General features: G+C 36.2%; 1 protein-coding gene across 8 annotated transcripts in view; it reads right to left on the reverse strand.

Moving 5' to 3' along the window:
• Positions 1-20,000, reverse strand: part of LOC115224461 (RIMS-binding protein 2) — a 595,300-nt gene that overhangs the window by 29,980 nt on the left and 545,320 nt on the right. For 6 of the 8 annotated variants that reach the window (XM_036513377.1, XM_036513381.1, XM_036513380.1 and 3 more), the window contains 7 exons: positions 19,498-19,576; positions 17,870-18,031; positions 16,263-16,394; positions 14,322-14,498; positions 12,485-12,675; positions 10,246-10,356; positions 6,049-6,210 (listed from right to left, as the gene is read on the reverse strand). In XM_036513377.1, coding sequence (XP_036369270.1) covers positions 6,049-6,210; positions 10,246-10,356; positions 12,485-12,675; positions 14,322-14,498; positions 16,263-16,394; positions 17,870-18,031; positions 19,498-19,576 — 1,014 coding nt within the window. The remainder of the gene's footprint in view (positions 1-6,048; positions 6,211-10,245; positions 10,357-12,484; positions 12,676-14,321; positions 14,499-16,262; positions 16,395-17,869; positions 18,032-19,497; positions 19,577-20,000) is intronic. The other 2 variants (XM_036513378.1, XM_036513379.1) reach the window with 2 other exon arrangements.

The following is a 20,000-nucleotide window of genomic DNA, read 5'->3' on the forward strand; positions in this document are numbered from 1 at the left end:
TTCATACTTGAAAATATATCTATATTTACAAGCATAGAAATATATGTGCCCCAGCATGGCCACAGCTCATGAGCTGAAACTAAAAAATCAAAAATCAAATATAAGTATATATATATATATATATATATATATATATATATATATGTATATATGTATATATGTGTGTGTGTGTGTGTAGACAAACCTTAAGAATATCAAGAAAAATAAGTGGACGAGAGGAATTAATTATAAAACTTAGTTAACATAAGCAAGAAGTAAATGAAATATGGAAATATATCAACTAATTTAATATGTAACAACATGGAAAAGCTACTGTGAATCTAAAAGCTTTAATTAGCTATTGTAAGTTTGAAGATTTTTCACAGACAAGAACATCACTATTTATTCATTATTAAGTATTCTTTGTCTCTGTTATATCATCAGGTGAAATGACATGTTTTGCTTTGATTACACAGTGTAACACGATTTTTGTCCTTGGGTAGCAACTGTTATTTCAAGTTTGCTGACCTCTAAAAAGTATGAAAAATGGCTAATATTTCCTTTAAACTTTGCCTTTGTTATGATATTTATTCAAACCCCAAACAATCCCTCTCAACATATGGTTATGATGCTCCCCCACTACTCCTGCTCATCATCAGAGATGCACATATTGTCAGCCACTAAGGGCCATGCTCAACTGGTTATGGTCAAGCAACTGACAAGCAGATCTGTGGTATTGAGCAGAATATTTGCTATAATGATATTCCTGCTTCAGTAACTCAGTGCTGGAATGTAATGGAAAATTGGTCAGTTTCAAAATATTGATGTCCAGGACACAAAAGCAAAGTTTGAAAGGAATAATAGTACTCTCCTTTGATTTCTGGATAGAAGCTAATAGGAAATAACACATCGACCAAGGATGAAAAAAAAAGAAGAAATTTTTACATTTATTTTTAAAGTATTATCTACTGACAATTTAGTTTTAAGATGTCTTGTGGTGTTTTAGACTCTTTCAACATCTGACCTCCTAGTCTAGTTGACCCAGCTGGGGTTGATCATGTCCCAGCTTGCATCCAAATAGCAGCAAACCCTTGGTCTGCCATCTTTATCCAAAGTCACCTTGTGGCATTCTTTAACTGCAGCTTTAGTAATGGCATTTACGGCCCTCTTCTTTGCTGCACCAGTAACTCCAAGCCCAGCCAGAGCTTTCCAGAAACGAATGCCCTCACAAAACCTCAGCAACTCAAAAGTAACTCTGGTTTATCAAATCTTAGTTTGTTTTTTGTCCCCTCAAAATGTCTGAGTTTAAATGTAATTTTTTCTACTTGCTTCACCTTACCTAGCTGTTAATAAAAAGTACCAACCCTAGAAACCTGGGAAGGGAAAGAGAAGGGAAAAAACACTCAGAGAAAAAGATAGATAGATAGATAGATTGATAGATAGATAGATTGATAGATAGATAGAGAGAGAGAGAGAGAGAGAGAGAGAGAGAGATATTTGTCCCTTCAATCCTTTAAAAATTGAAATTAACTCTTTTATCACATTTCTGTGACAATGTATTGCCTTGGTTTCAGTTAACTTGAAAAATGATGAAGAATGTAGTAAAAAGAAAAAGGAAAATCCCTGTCACCATTAAGCTACTGCTTGAAACATGAATTTGGCATCAGAGAACCAGGGGCAGTCTCACAGTCTCAGGCAGGCTAATACCTAAAGGATGTTAAGAGCCAGTTACATGCAGCCCACTGAGTTTCTCAAAAAGATTGATTCTAATCACTGACAAGTCTTTTAATATTATTTAAAAGAAATATAAATTTACAGCTTTTAGTTCAGATTCAATTTATTAATTAAGGAGTGGAAACAGACTTTGTAAATGAGTTTAAATACAGACCATGGAAAAGCACCCAGTGGTTGGTGTTAGGAAGGGCATCCAGCTGTGAAAACCATACCAAAACAGACAGTGTGGCTTGGTGCAGTTATCAAATTTCCTAGCTCTTGTCAAACCATCCAAACCACACCAGCATGAAAGACAGGTATTAAATGATGAGTTTACAATCATTTTGCTGGCCCAAATGCTTGCAGCAGAGTGAACTTGGCCAAAAGGCATCCAAGGACAAAATGTGCAGTTAAACAAGGTGATAGATTGATTCTACAACTCAAGTAGTCTAAGACGGATTTGAACTCAGAACACAAAGAGGTGAAACGAATACTGTAAGGCATCAATCTGACATTCTTACAGTTTGGCCAGTCCAACACTCGGCATTAGTACTTTTTTTTTTACCAATCCCGAAAGGATGAAAGCGAAGGTATTCTCAGTTGATCAGTCTGAACTGAACCTGAGCCCACCAACAATTAGTAATACTAACAGGTTTACTATAAATAAGATGGAATCTGATATTTCTAGAAATTACTATACTATCTTTTGATATAGATTAGTAGGCAGGGAATTTTGTGTCGGGTACAGGATACTTTGGAGTCAACATGTGTAAAGTCATCTTTTCCTGCCACACACAGTCAAGGAACCACTTTGTGCAAGTATGAACAACTTTTCATGCCTCTCTTGCTAAGGATACAGTGATATTCAATGTACAGTGGTACAAGCAGAGGCATGTCATATACTCCCTGTAGTTACAGTTGATAATAACAGCAACATAACAACTCCAATAGTCTTGAGCATTTTGCCATTGGTATCTTACTATCAAGATCCTGGGTACAATGTTAAACTGTCCCCAAATCCCCTGCTCGTTGCCAAGTGGTTCCAGTACAATGTCACTACACCTGTTAGGAGACTGGAATCTCAACAGATTTGTTGTCTGCTACCAAGTGATCCAGAAGAATGTCATTTCACAAGCTACAACTGTAATCCCCAAAGATCCTCATCTTCTCTCTAGGGCTAAGGTGAGGGCTGGAGTTGTAACAGATTCTCTCCTGTGCACATTCAAAGTAGAGGCTACCTACATCAGAATAGAATGGGTAGGGATAACTGGCATCTGGCACTTTGCTGTAACTACAGAAAGACTTCATGTCTTGAATTGTCCTTAGCTTTCACTTGATGATGATGATGATGACCATGATGATGATGATGTGCTAGAAAAAAAAAACAACTTAAAATTGGCTTCTTGCCTTGATAATTCTGACACAAAAATACAAGACTGGCATTTTATACAATTGAAAGAGTAGTTGTAATGCTCTAGGGCAATACTGCAACACTCTGACATCTTTGGAATTCTGCCAAGTTGCAGCTGTTGGTGCCCCCAATTCTATGATTTGGAGCAGATTTTTCCAGAACGGTGCTGAGTGTGGTGGTCAATTTAATCAAACTACAATCAGTGCTGTTTGCACTTTTAAGGAACAATGATGGCTTAACCCCTCAACAAAAATAGTATTCTTTCAAGAAGTGGCCCTACATATATTACTAGCTTTGTAAAACAAAATAAATCAAACAACACCATATTGGCTTTTAGCTTTTAAGGACATTGGGACCTTCAAAAAGTGCCATACTTGCCAAAAGTTGCCAACACTACACCTGGATTTTTGTGTTTCCTTCTGTATCCTGTGTGCTTTTGTCTATCATTGCTTTTTTTTTTTGCTTGACTTAACTCTTGCTTTTTTGATGGCTTTAGTCTACCTGAGCACTGGATACAATAAGCTCAGTGGCATTTGTGTCAGCTCTTTATGTTCTCAATTCAAATCCAGTCAAGATCAATTTTGACTCACTTTTATCTTTCTAGGCTCAACAAAACCTCGCCCATGAAATTTCAGGCCTTGGGGGGGGGGGGGGGGTCGATGTAATTAACTTACCCCTTTCCCTGAAATCGCTGGCCTTCTGCCAAAATTTAAAACCATTATTATTACCTTTGCCTTAGCGAAGGCGGAGGTATTGTTTTCAGTCATGTTTGTTTGTTTGTCCGTGGACAAGATATCTCAAGTACAGCTGGTTGGATTTGGATGAAACTTTCAGGGATGTTTGGCCTCATGACCAGCATGAACTGATTAAATTTTGGGATCGATCTGGTGCCAGACAAGGATTCTGGATTATTTTTCCAATTTTTTTACCTAATTTTTGAGAGCTGTTGGGTTCATTTTTAGTATTCTTGTTCGTGAAAGCAGTCGAGTTTATTTCAAATATTCTTATTTCAAAAATCATCTCTGGCTAATCATTGAGAGGACATTGGTGTTGCCTTAGTGGAGGTTTGCGCTCTCTGAGTGCTCTTGTTATTATTGATAAGGTGGTGAACTGGCAGAATTGTTAGCATGCTGGGCAAAATGCTTAGCAGCATTTTGTCCATCTCAATACGTTCTGAATTCAAATCTGCCAAGGTCGACTTAGCCTGTCATCCTTCTGGGATCAATAAAATAAGTATAGTTAAGTACCAGGGTCAATGTAATCGACTTACTCCTTTACCTGAAATCATGGGTCTTGTGCCAAAATTTAAAACCATTATTATTATCATCATCATCATCATTATTATTATTATTACTAATGTGGTGAGCTGGCAGAATTGTTAGCATGCTGGGCAAAATGCTTAGCAGCATTTTGTTCATCTCAATACATTCTGAGTTCAAATCCATCAAGGTCAACTTTGCCTTTCATCCTTTCAGGGTCAATGAAATAAGTACCAGTTGAGCACTGGGGTCGATTTAATCAACTATCCCATGCTGGAGCACTGCCTTTCGTCGAGCAAATCGACCCCAGTACTTATTCTTTGTAAGCCTAGTACCTATTCAAACGGTCTCTTTTGCCGAACCACTAAGTTACGGGGGCGTAAATACACCAGCATTGGTTGTCAAGCGATGTTGGTGGGACAAATACAGACATACAAACATACACACATACATATATTATATATGTATATATATATATATATAATATATATATATATATATATATATACACATACATATATATACATACATACATATATACGACGGGTTTCTTTCAGTTTCTGTCTACCAAATCCACTCACAAGGCTTTGGTCAGCCCGAGGCTATAGTAGAAGACACTTGCCTTAGGTGCAAAGCAGTGGGACTGAACCCAGAACTATGTGGTTCATAAGCAAGCTACTTACCACACAGCCACTCCTATGCCTGTTTAGCTTTCCTGCAAACTGACCGCATAAGCAAAGGTAGCGTTTTCTATTTTGTGGGCCATTAATATTCATCATTGAGGTAGCAGGACAATGGTGGGGTAGAGTTTAAACATCTAGTTTAAAACGTCTGACACTTGGTAGTTGTGTGGGTGAGAGAGAGAGGGAGAGAGAGAGAGAGAAAGAGAGAGAGAGAGAAAGAGAGAGAGAGCTAACAAGACAGTTTGTGTGAATATATATATACATATATATGATAGTGTGCATAATATGGTAGTATGTATCAGCTAGTAGTGTATGTTAGTATGGAGGTATGTATGAGTGTGCTAGTACAGACGAATGTGTTGTAATGGCTGTGTGCATGTGTGTGAGTGACTGACTGAGTGTGTGAGAGTGTGTGTGTGTGTATGTGTGTGTTACTATGGTAGTCTGTGTGTCAGTATAGTAGTATTACTTATTTTAGTAATTACATGAGTGTATCATCATATGAATGTAAATGCATACATTTCATTGCATGTATATCAGAGAGAGAGAGAGAGAGAAATAGATAGATAGGCAGACAGATATATAGACAAACAGGTAAGTAAATATATATATACATACACATATATATGTATGTATGTATATATACAAAAAGATAGATAGACAGACCTATATAGGTAGAGAGATGAAGATGGTAAACAGAAAACAATGTCTGGTTTTGAAGCTAAAATATTAGACACCATACTCTATTAAATTCTCCACTACTAACAAGCAGCTACATTAATTAATGAAATTTTCATGTGGGGGGGAAAAAGTAACCATGAATATCAAAAAAAAAAAAAAAAAAAAAAAAAAAAAATCTGTGTACTTTTCGTGAAAAATCAATGTTAGAAGATTGTTAATAAGGATAGCCGAGAAGAACCCCTAGGTAGCAGAAAGATTGAAGTTAGCATGCATCCCGGACTGCTAAACAAATAGCAATGCAAACTAGGGCTTTTAGTGTTACCTTAATTCCATTAGAATAGCTGTTCGCAGGTCCTGTGCCATAACCAACCAGCGGCGCCAGTGTGGTGTCGCCCTCTGGCTCTTCGTCAACCTCGGCAATGTCCGAAAGTTCGGAGCCACTACTACCACGCTCATGCCCAGAGAATATGTTAATGCGTGCAGCCTAAAGTATAGCAAACATTTTAAGACCAAATGTTGGGTTTCTGATATCCGAAAGCAAAGAGAGACGGTTAGAGTTTATAGTAAGGTAAGTATATATTTTCATTGTGTGTGTATGTGTGTATCTATATATGTGTATATATAATCGAAACGCACATTCTATTATATATATATATATATATATATATATAATAAATATATATATAAATATATGTATATATATAAATAAATATATATATATATATATATATATATATATATATATATAAATATGTATATATGTATATAAAAATATATATAAATATATATATAAATATATATAATATATATATATAAATATATATATATATAAATAAATATATATATAATATAAATATATATATATATAAATATATATATATATAAATATATATATATATAATATATATAATATATAAATATATATATATATATAAATATATAAATATAATATAAATATATATATAATATATAAATTTTCTATGGCTGGATGCTTTTCCTGTCACCAACGCTCACCTGTTCCCAAGCATGTGGTTCTAGGTTCAGTCCCGCTATGTATTACCTGAAGCAGGCATCTTCTAGCCTTGGGCTGACCAAAGCCTTGCATGTAGATCTGATAGAAGGAAACTGAAAAACCATTTTCATATACACATGTGTGTGTGCGTGAGTGTATCCATCTGTATATATGTGTGTGTGTGTCTAAGACTCTGTCTCATCTCTGTCATATTTAAACCATCAATAGTATTTGGATTCTCATATTTAAATTTTAGTATAAATTATGTATTTTTATGCATTAATTATTATGTTTGTACTTTGACTTTTGAAACAGGTGCAGAAATTACAATGAACGTGTGAAATATCTGAAATCATCGCTTTTTAACAATTCTAAATATGTTGCTCTGAACATTTGCTTTAGTTAATATATATATATATATATATATATACATATATATATACATATACATATACATAGAATATAAAGAATGTCAAGAGGTATGAGATGAATATATCTATTTCACCAGATTTTCTTTATGTTCTATGTACTCCTCTTGAAATAATCTCCACTGATTTCAACTGCATAGGAATTTACCTTACACTCCTACATATTGGTTTACTAAGTGGTCGGTAACCAGGTTCATTAAATGAGATCTTTGGTGATTACCACTGGATTACATAAATCTATATATTGTACATTAAATATATAAATATATATATATATATATATAAATACACACGCACATATATGGATGTACCACACACAAGGGAGTGCTAAAAAGTTCTTGGCCTTGGGTAACAGAAAATACAGGAGGACCAGTTAATTATGATTTTATTCCACATATTCCCCTCCCAGATTCACACTTACTGCAGTGGTCCTTCAGTTTTTCAAAGCCTTGTAAAAGAGAGCCTTTCGTGATGCCCTTAAAACCAGGAACTTTTCAGTATTCCCTCGTATGTATAAGCGTGAGTGTATATATATATATATATATATATATATATGTAAATTCATTTCACTTACACCTATGCATACATGTGCATGCATATATATGTGTGTATGTTTGCATATATGCCTGTGTGTAAATGTGTGTATGCATGTATGTGTATATACACACACATGCACATAATATTTATACTCCATTCACACCTTGCCATTTTCGAGAAAGGAAATCAATCATCATACACATATATATTACTTGTATCAGTAAATAGATTCTTATTAGTTAGTGAAATATAAGTTGGTGCGAGTGGGGGGCAATGCGTGTTTATAAGTGAGAATAAAACCACAATCAAGGCACAAGTTTTTATGAGATTGAAAAAAAAAAAAAAAAGAAAAGAGAAAAAAAAATTTTACATCCAACATTTAATATACATGCAAACTGAAATGAGAAGTGCTTGGGGGTAAGCTAGTTCAAATTGTGATTTGAGCATGAAGATAGCTTTTTTTTTTTTTTTGGTTGTTTGTAAGTCATAGAATGTGTTTAAGATTAAAACAAACAAATAAAAAAAACAACAACAAAGAATAAACAGACAAACAAAAAAAAAAATTAAAATGCATCTCATAGAATTATACTATATTAATCATTCAAAATTATATAACTCAGATGTAAAACTAGTATTTCTTATTAAAATAAATATTCTGAAATTACGATGCTTTTGAAAATTCGAAAAGCGCTTCTTTTTTTAAATGAAAAATTTTTTTAAGCCAGTGCTTCTGAAACAGCTTTGCATTATTCTGAAAGTAATTTTTTTTTTTTTGTATGACAAAGAAAATGTATGAGATAGTCGGAGATATTCTTTTAAGAAATCCCTTATGAAACGAGACGAAAGAATGACCCCCTCTCATTGATGCTAATGCTTTTTTTTTTAAAAATAAAATGTTTCAAAATATATGTGGAACAATGAATACCAGAGTAAAAAAAAAAAAAAAAATCCTGATAATTTGTTACCAATTTAAAAACTTCAAATATAATATATATATTTACAATGTTCCCACAAAATTGTAGATTTTGTAATTACTTTAGATTAATATTAGTTTCAAATTTTGGCTCAGGGCCAGTAATTTCAGGATGAGTAAGTCAATTATATCGACCCCAGTGCTCAACTAGCATTTATTTTATCTTAACCCCAAAAGTATGAAAGGAATCGCTAACCTCAGCAGAATTTGAATTTAGAATGTGAAGAGGGATGAAATGTTGTCTGGCATACGAATGATTCTGCTAGGATGTCACCTTAAAATAATCTATAATACTGGAATAATCTAATATATTGGTTTGAAATTTTGGTACAAGGCCAGCAATTTCAGGGGAGGGGATAAGTCGTTTACATTGACCCCCAGTGCACAGCTGGTACTTATTTTATCAACCCCAAAAGGATGAAAAGGCAAAGTCAACCTCGGCAGAATTTGAACTTAGAACATAAAGATGGATGAAACATAGCTAGGCATTTTGTCTGGTGTGCTAATGATTCTACCAGCTTGCCACCCTAAAATAATTTATAATATTGGTAAATTTCAGCACAAGGCCAGAAATTTAGGGGAAGAGGCTGAGTCAATTGCATCAACCCCAGTACTCAACTGGTACTTATTTTATCAACCCCAAAAGGATCAAAAGCAAAGTTGACCTCAGTAGAATTTTAACTCAGAATGTGCAGATAGATGCAATGCTGCTAAGTATTTTGCCCAATGTCTTAATGATTCTGCCAGTAAACTGCCAGTACATTGCCCTTTAATACTGAAAGAGGAAAGTTTATAGCCACAAAAGGGCAAAAGACCTGTCTGCATGAAATAGCAGTCTTTGGTAAATCTGGAGCTCAAAATTCTTGAATTACTTTCTGTGTTTAGGTCAACTCAGCCACAAGTATTAACTCTGCCTTCAACTGCAATTTTTATTAAACAGAAACAAAAAAAATCAATCATGATTTATTGATGAATATCTGAAAGCTGAGTAATGTTGCATTGTTCCAAAGATTTGGTTTAGATTATTGAAACTTATCAAACAATAGCCATAGTGTAACAGGAGTTCTGGACAGATTTGGAACCTAAACTTTTGCTTCAATGACTAGAATTCTTAACATGTGAGTAAGATTTTATAGAAAAGATAAAAAAAGTGGTAAGTTTTTCTATTTTGTTTGTTTACTAGACTTGCAATAAAATATTAGTTTATTTGGTATAATTTGATTAAATTGTCCACTTAACCATCCTTAAAGTTTTATGAATATATTGAGAATTCCTATCAGTGAACTAAAATTTAGCTTTGAATCAAATGACAGTTTTTTTAGCACATTTAATATGTTCTTTTTTTGTAAACAGATTTTGTATTAAACTCGACCCATTGCTGCACAAATAATACAAGAAAATATAAGACAGGTAGAGAAACTAACTATAAAATTTAGAAACTTGTAATGAAACTTTAAGAAGTCTATAATTAAGTTGACGGTTTGGAACAGGTTTATAGATTTCCCACCAATTCCATAGGTTGTGAATAGTAACTGTATGAGAAATTCATTGAGAAATATAGCAGCATACCTTCTTTGTACTGGCTCCAGCCTCCATGTCGGAGCATGCTCTAAATGCAGCTTCAATTTCCTCATCAGTGTCATTGGTATATTCCTCATATTTTTCACTGTAAGAGTTTGACTGGGAACAGAAGCAGGAAGAAGTGCAAGGAATATAGCAATATGGCAGAGGAAGAATACAACTGTGATGATATCAAGGTTCTTAAGCTAATAACCATGGAGTCAGTAGTTCTTTGGTACCTAGTTATTAGTGATATGGTAGAGTGTGGTGGTTCGAGGAATCTTAGTATTGAAGAGGAAGGAATGTGTGTCTGTGTGTGTGCATGCATTAATATATGAGCGCGTGAGAGAGACGGAGAGAGGGAGAGAGAGTGTGTGTGTGTGTGTGTGTGAGAGAAACTAGTATTGCGAAACAGTGAGTTCTAGCTTGCTTGCTTATGTTTCATCCTTGTGCGTACTCTAGGAGAATAATTCAATAGTCTTGTAATCCATTTCTGAATTAAATTGATCTTCTACCCACCAGGCAAAAGAATGCAATAAATTATTTTCTATTATTTCACATCCACATCAGCACAAGTTGGAGGAAAGAAGAGTTTTTTTTGAATGCGAAACACCAGATCATGAAGTCAGAGCAGGAACCTGCTTTGTTTCTCGCATACATTGAGAAATGTGCTTTGCTCAGAGGAATCATATAACTATGATAGTATGGAACTAAGAACCATGCGGTCAGCGGTTGTTATGGTACTGGGTCATGCTTTTGATTCCTGGATCAGGTTGCATGTTGTGTGCTGAGAAAGGAATGTCATTTCATGTTGCTATTGTTAATTCATCAGAAAATGAGCCCAAGCAGCAGTAGTAGCTGTAGGAGCTCTGTGATGGATGGGCATCCAGTCCAGGAGATACCTCCAAGAAGAAGAGCTACTACTTGACATTTCAAAGTCTGTCAGAAAGTCCCAAGTTGTTCAATTAACCCTTAGCATTTCTCTTTATCACAGACACACACCCAAAGAATGACAAGAAGACAACTAGATCTTTGTTACAATGGAATATCAACTAAGACTTTGTTGCATTATCTGTTCAGCTTTGTACCTAATGTTTTATATAACTTATCTAAAGTGAGGAGATAACAGACCTATGCCTGCCTTTGTATTGTGGAATTAAAATGTAGTATTAAATTAATTTTTTTTTTCATGTTTGTTTTTCTATGCAAGGTTGGCTTAGCTGAGAGTAAATTTGAGGAAAGATCTTATGACTGGATGCACTTCTTGTCACTAATCCTTACATGTTTATCAAGTAAAGGATTTTCAATTTCCATTCCACAAGAATTTGGAAGTGCAAAAATAGCAGTCAATCTGTTGAGAGAAAACATCAACAAGTGTCACCAGTTGCAGTCCAACCACAAATGACAACATCACTGCTTGTAGTTAAGCTGCAAACAGCAGTGTCTCCATCAATACCCATGGCTCAGCACAGTTCAGCCTTTTGGGAATCTTGGACTATTTCTAACTTCAGAAGGAAACTAGAAAAATATATTTACTACACAAGAGTTCACAGTTCTCTGTAATAATTTTTTAAGACTACCCAACAGCAAATTAGAACTTGGTATCCTCAAAAACTATTTTATCTCTTCCTGGCTTTTAGGTTGTTCTCTCTAAGCTATTTAGGCACTGAAAGGCTCCAAATGGTGCACACGCTCCCCTTCAAACTTACTGGCCTCTGGCATGCAGAGATTTTGATTGAAAGTATTTGCATAAGCAAGGTCTCTATCTCTTCCTGACTTTTAAAGTTTTCTGAAGGTATCTAGGCACTGGAGCACACTTGTAAAGAATTTCTTTAAATTAGATCCCAGATTTTTGACAAGTGTTTTTACTATCTTTATCATGGTTAGGTGAATTGAATAAGTTAAACTTGAGTGCTATGTTGAAGAACATATTGATACATCTGTATTGAGATATGAACTCAAGATCCTCTGGTCAACATGATGTAAACACTCTACTCCACAACTGCAAATCCTTAACAGACTAAAAACATTAAGAAAAAGCATGCTTATTGTTGGGAAGATAATGATTCTGCTAAAGGACTGGATTGGTGTAGTGTAGGTATTAGAACATAACAGAGGAGTGTGAAATAATACTGAGAAAAATAAGGTTAAATTGGATGGAATAAAGGTAGATAAAAACAAAACAACAAACAAACAAAAGTAAAAACAAGTAAAAAAAAAACAACAACCCTGAATGAAATTAGTTTACCTTCCTAGCTGCAACTGCTTCGTAGGCAATGTTTTTAGCTGTTTTGGCAGCCATTTCCTTGAGAAGATTTGGCGGTAAAATCACCCCTTGAGAGTCGACAGATTCCTCGTTGTTATCTGCCAATGTGCGTACAGTTAATCGATCAGGCATGCGACCACAACAATCGTTGCTCGTGAGTAATATGTGATCATCTGGGAAAGAAAGGTGAAAGAAAGAGGGAAAAAAAAATCAATAACTGAATTTGAAAATCTCTCTCTATATAAATGGCAGTTTGTCTGTATGTGTGTCTGTCAGGTTGTACCCTCACCCTGACCACGGCTTTCAACCGATTCTGATGAAACTTGACACACACATAGCCCAATGTCATAATTCAAAACTAATGCAGTAAAAATTTTGAAAAGTTCCCCCAGTTCTGAAAAAAATCGATAAATTCGACATGGGGTCGAGAATCTAAGCTTTTTATATGCAACACATTTTCTGTCTAGGGGACACAACTCGACAGCTAGGGACAGCTAGGAACATCGTATACACAGAAGTATTCGAGTGAAGAGAAGACATTGCAACCTACACATGCGCCTTCGTTCCCTAGAGGGAAAGGACTAGATTGGGATTAGTCGTTGCCTACTAGGGGCTCTTACATACCCGGGCAACGCCGGGCTATGCTGCTAGTAAATGATAAAATGACTCAAGTCTTAGCGTTTTTATTACCAGAAAATTGAATTAATCTTATCTCTGAGAGTTACAAAATACTAAACCTGGGTAGCAGTATTATTTCACTGTACATAATACTGAAGGACTCCTCTCTCTCAGAAAGCTAATTCAAACTACCAATATCAATAGTCAAAACTACAGGATCATACAAAAGCTCCTTCCAGCAGCTTTCTATCAAATGCAGATTGAATAACAAAATGGATGTAAGACGTACTGACTATCTCATTTTACTACACAACAGAGAGAGAGAAAGCATTTCCTATTTAATTTTAATTAATTAAAATTTGGCAGCTGTGTGTTTATGTCCCCGTCACTTAGCGGTTCAGCAAAAAGAGACCGATAGAATAAGTACTGGGCTTACAAAGAATAAGTCCCGGGTTCGAGTTGCTCAATTAAAGGCGGTGCTCCAGCATGGCCACAGTCAAATGACTGAAACAAGTAAAAGAGAGTAAAAGGGAAAGAGAGTTGTCTCTATCTCTACCTTTCTTTTTTAGTAACGGGTACCTGTAGAAAATCAATCACTAGCTCCTTGAAACCCATGAAAAACAAGACTATTGGTGAATAAAAGATTGGGGGCCAAACACTCGTTCACTATATTTTTGAGAACAAGAGATAAGGGAATATGTGCAACCTTGGTGCAGAACAATTATCTCAAGGGACTTCATTCCTAAAGTGTTTTCTTTTTTTTGTTTTCTCAACAATATCTTTTTCTGATACACACACACATATATTTATCTTTTATTGGTTTTAGTCATTGGACTGCGACCATGCTGGGCATGACCTTAGGAAGGGGTTTAGGTGAGCAAACTGACTACAGTATGTATTGTTTTTTATAGTTTAGTACCCTTTCTATCAGCCTCTTTTGTTGAACTGCTAAGTAACAGGGACATAAACAAGCCAACTCTGGTTGTTAAGTAGTAATGAGGCAGGGAGCACAAACACTGACACAAAGGCACATATACGCACACGGGGCTTCTACACAGATTCCATCTATCAAATCCATCCACAAAGCATTGGCTGGCCTAAGGTTATAGTGGAAGACGCTCACCTAAGTACCATGCTGTGGGACTGAACCTGAAACCACATTTTATCTACATAGCCATGCATAAAATTAATTTCTACTTACTTATTGGACCGTTGACTTCCTTTAACTTTTTGCCATCAGCATATATGACATAACCTTTGATGATGCCAGATGGAGAAATTCCAGATGCATTGATTGTTACCGGAAGCCATGTTAGCAGGACAGTACCTTCTTGTGGTCCCACTTCGACTTGAACATCAAGGGGAGGATCAGGTAAACCTAAAAAAAAAAATAATAAATATGTCATCTTTTATCTTTTACTTATTTCAATATTTCAGTCATTAGATTGTGGCCATGCTGGGGCACTGCTTCAAAGGGTTTAGTTGAGCAAATCGACCCTAATATTTATGTTCCCTTTTTTTCTTTAAAACCTGGTAATTATTCCATTGGCCCCTTTTGCTGAACTGCTAAGTTATGGGGATGTAAACAAACCAACACCAGTTGTCAAGCAGTGGTGGGGAACAAACATAACTCAAGCGCAAACAGACATCCAAGCTTTTCAACCACAAGAAATCAAAAAATAGCTTGAAAAAGAAATTGAATTTTGAGAGGTAACATTGATCCCCACTCAAACATGGATGTTCTCTTAGAACAAACTATACTGCAATAGTTAGCATGAGAGAACCTCTTATATTGGCTTTTGGTGCAAAATGCACTCTTGTTTATATCACTAGTGGGGAGATAACAAGAGTACAGTTTGAACCAAAAACCAATATGAGAGTATCCACGGCAATAGAGTTTGTTCCAGCAGAACATCCATGTTTAAGTAGGAATAAATATTACTGCATAGTATTGATAAAGGCGGCGAGCTGGCAGAAACGTTAGCATGCCGGGCGAAATGCTTAGTGGTATTTCGTCTGTCCTTGTTTGTCCTCTCTGTGTTTAGCCCCGTGTGGGTAGTAAAGAAATAGGTATTTTGTCTGTCGCTACGTTCTGAGTTCAAATTCCGCCAAGGTCGACTTTGCCTTTCATCCTTTCGGGGGTCAATTAAATAAGTACCAGTTACACACTGGGGTCGATATAATCGAGTTAATTCATTTGTCTGTCCTTGTTTGTCCTCTCTGTGTTTAGCCCCTTGTGGGTAGTAAAGAAATAAGTATTGATACTGCTTCTGTCACTAATATATAAATTGAATTTTGTGATTATTTTTGATTTCTTTTACTTTCAGAAATATATATTTGACCGAAAAATTTACACAACCATATCAGTTTCTTGTTGCTTCATAGTAGGACATTCTTTCAGAAATAACCAATGGCCTAAATTGTAATTCTGGGAATGAAAAACCCCTTTTCTTTTTATTGCTTCCTTTATTGTTCCTCTGCTGACCTTACATTGTTGGTTCAGCAAGTTCTTATTTTTCCACTACAGCAGAACCTCAGGGTATGGAGGAGGAGGACGATGGCCGTCCAATGGTGACTAAGATTGTTTGGAGACAAGAGGACAAGTGTTTCAGTCTCAGTAGCCATCATCAGTACAACGATTGTGTTATTTTGTCATTTAAAACACTTTTTAACCCTTTAGCATTTAAACCGGCCATATCCGGCCAAAAGTATTCTACCTGTTTTATGTTCAAACTGGCCAGATCTGGTCTCTCACACCAGCCCTACAATATCATTTTAAAAAAATCAACAGTTACCTCATCAAAATCTCATAACTCCAAGATAATGCCTGATTAGTTCATGGCAATGTGGATAAAAAAGGATTAATTTTGGCAGAATAATGCGAACACTAAAGGGTTAAACTAAATTGCTAGAGACTGTCCCTGGTTCTATGATACAAACTGTTCATTTTACAGTGAGCTAAATTAAAATTCCAGCAAAATTTCATGTCAACCGTGTTCCAAATACCAGTTTAATAATGATGAATTTCTGTAACTAAATTCTTCATTCTTTTCAAACCTAACAGAAAGAAAGACAGTTTATTTAAAAAAAAATATGGTTAGAAAAAAGGTGAAACATTGAAACAGTAGAAATATCTCAGTACCTCCAGCTAAAGTTTTAAATTCTATCCGTTCTGTGAGTTGTTCTTTCCTTTCGTCACTGCGTTCTTCCTCAAAATTAGACAGAAGACTTTTGGCTCGAACAGAGACTGTATGTGATGTAGCTGGAGTTAGGCCTGAAAAAAGATGCATTAGGATCTGATAAATATACAGACAGAAACAAAGCTGAGATGAAAAATAAGGTGAAATCAATATTCATGTCATTGCACCTGGCATAAAGCCACCTCCATCAATACTACAACTCCACTCGGTTGAGGAGGTCTTGTCTTGCAAATTACTTAGTGATATCATTGATTGTGGTGCCACGTAAAAAGTGACCAGTACACTCTGTAAAGGTGTTGGCGTTAGGATGGGCATCCAACTGTAGAAACCAAAGAAGAAAATGTTTGAAAATATATGTGGAACAATAAAAAAAACCATCCGAACGTGGCTGATGCCAGCGCCACCTCGACTGGCCTCTGTGCTGGTGGCACATAAAAAGCACCATCCGAACGTGGCCAATGCCAGCGCTGCCTTGACTGGCTTCCGTGCAGGTGGCATGTTAAAAGCACCAACCGATTGTGGCCGATGCCAGACTCCCCTGGCACCTGTGCCGGTGGCACGTAAAAAGCACCCACTACACTCGCAGAGTGGTTGGCGTTAGGAAGGGCATCCAGCTGTAGAAACACTGCCAGATCAGACTGGAGCCAGGTGCAACTTCTGGCTTCCCAGACCCCTGTCGAACCGTCCAATCCGTGCTAGCGTGGAAAACGGACGTTACAGAATGATGATGATGATGAATGAATGAATGCCAGAGTAAAAAAAAAATCCTGATAATTTGTTACCAATTTAAAAACTTCAAATATAATATATATATTTACAATGTTCGCACAAAATTGTAGATTTTGTATTTATTTTAGATAAATGTTAGTTTCAAATTTTGGCTCAGGGCCAGTAATTTCAGGATGGGTAAGTCAATTATATCGACCCTAGTGCTCAACTAGCATTTATCTTATCTTAACCCCGAAAGTATGAAAGGAATCGCCAACCTCAGCAGAATTTGAATTTTTCTTCTCTCTGATATTTATTGCTTTTAACACAGCAAGCTCTGAGATGGTCTTTAAGAACAAAATTCTTTTTTCATTAACTTTCATGGATTCTCATGACTCACTGTTGCCATCCAATTCCATTATTATGAATTTGAATTGGGAGATCGAGTCAAAGTGAATCTTTCATCAGCTGATTACACAACTATGGACACCTGTGTAGCTGTTGCAGTTACTCTCTTGAAAGAGTTTGGTGATCCTGACCATCGATCTTCTGGGTTTCCTCTGCTCAACATCAATGTAAGAAGCACCACATAAGGTGCCCCTGTGCTAGTGCCGCATAGAAAGCTCCCATGCTGACATCAAGTACCAAAAGTACCCAGTACATTCTGTGAAATAGTTTGGGTTAAAAACCGTGCCAAAACTGATGACCGGAGCCTGGTGCAGTACTCTGGTTTGCCAGCTCCAGTCACATCATCCAAGCGATGCCAGCATGGAAAATTGACTTTAAGTATTATGATAATGACGACAATGACGGTATGTCAAAGTATATTTAAGATGTATACCTGTCAAAATATATTCATAAACTCCAGGGTTCACAACCCGTACTTCCTGCTCGTTGACACAGATGACATGTTGGTAATTACTGTTGCCAGGCAACCAAGAAAGGACTGCACCATTAGCTGATATATGACTGACTTTCAAATCGGAAGGAACTGGAATAACATCTACAAATGAGAAGAACGTTAGAATTAGTCTTGCACATCAGAAAGAGAAAAAAAAAGAAAAAGAAAAAAACTCCTCTTAATTGCTCAGGATATGTAGTCCCCTTAATCCCTCTTTAGCATTATAACCAGTCGTATCAGGACCTAATATTCTACATGCTTTATATTCAAATAGGGTAGATTTGATCTCTTGTACCTACCTTACAATGTCATTTTGAAAAATAGACAATCATATCAATGAAATCTTATAAGTACAAGTTAATGCAGGATTAATTTGAAACCCTCTCTCTCTTTTGGAGAGGCACAAGCACCTACACGCACATATACACACACGGCAGTAACTTCCGCCTGCCGAATTCAATCACAAAGCTTCAGTCGGCTCGGGGCTATAGCAGAAGACACCTACACAAAGTGCCACGCAGTGGGACTGAACCCGAAACCATGTAGCTAGGAAGCAAGCTCCCTAACCACACAGCCATGCCCGCGCCTAATAAATAAGCATTACATTTGACAGAGTAATCTGAATGCCAAACAGTTAATCCTACAATTTCCCCATGGGGCACAATGTACTTAGCCTTGGTTTTACATCATGAATCAGATAAGAGACTTCATCACTGTATCAATAGATCATCATTCAAGTCTTGTGCAGTGCTTACTGTCACTTGTCCACCTAGATCGTCTTCATTAGTTACTTTATCAATATTCTCTGGTACTCTGCGGTCTCCATCTGTTTCATGTTCTTCATCTCTTACCCCTGCTTTCTGCTCCTACTGTATTATTATTATTATTATTATTATTATTATTACTGTTATCATTATTACATTAAAAGAAATTATTATTATTATTATTATTACTGTTATCATTATTACATTTCTCTTTCTCTTTTACTTGTTTCAATCATTTGACTGCGGCCATGCTGGAGCACCGCCTTTAGTCGAGCAACTCAACCACGGGACTTATTCTTTTGTAAGCCCAGTACTTATTCTATCGGTCTCTTTTGCTGAACCGCTAAGTAACGGGGACATAAACACACCAGCATCGCTAGGGGGACAAACACAAAAACACACACGTATATATATATATATATATACATATATACGACGGGCTTCTTTCAGTTTCCGTCTACCAAATCCACTCACAAGGCTTTGGTCGGCCTGAGGCTATAGTAGAAGACACTTGCCCAAGGTGTCACACAGTGGGACTGAACCCGGAACCATGTGGTTGGTAAACAAGCTACTTACCACACAGCCACTCCTGCATCTACATTAAAAGAAATTATTATTATTATTATTACTATTATTATTAGTTCTTCCTCACTATAAGAGTTCTACATTGATATCCTCCTCATTCTTCTACACTTATAGCTGACAAATAATTTTGACAATTTTTCCCCCCCTTCATATCAATAATCAAGTTTTAAAAAAATGTCAAATGTGTCTATCCAAAACAGTCAATATCACAGCACTTACCTTTACCAACTAACATTGTACACTGTTGTGGCGCTGATCTGCCGAGTGTCGTTAAACATAATACACAGACTCGACAAGTCTATAAAAAAAACGAAAATTGAAAAATAAATTAAAAAACAAAGACAGTCAATAAATTGCCATAGATAAATCTTTTACTCTTTTCATGTCTCAGTTATTAGATCGCAGCCATGCTGGAGCACTTCCTTGCAGAACTTTTAGTCAAATGAATCGACCTCAGCCGGGTCCTTATTCTATCAGCATTCACTGGCAGGGACACATTTGGAGAGGGTCTTTTGTTTTAATGCAGAAAGGGCAACCTTGGATTTATGGGGTACCCTGACTGGGTCTTAGTGGCCATCTCTCCCCTATTGGAAGATCTCATTTCATTCTTCTTGCATGCTATTGTTTCTTTGGCATAATCAATTCATAATCAATTCTGTGACAACACCCACCGTTTTTTCCAATTTATCATTCTATTGTCCTCTCACCCATCACCCTTGTGG

The sequence above is a fragment of the Octopus sinensis genome, linkage group LG25, assembly GCF_006345805.1.
Source record: "Octopus sinensis linkage group LG25, ASM634580v1, whole genome shotgun sequence".
Lineage (NCBI taxonomy): Eukaryota > Metazoa > Mollusca > Cephalopoda > Octopoda > Octopodidae > Octopus > Octopus sinensis.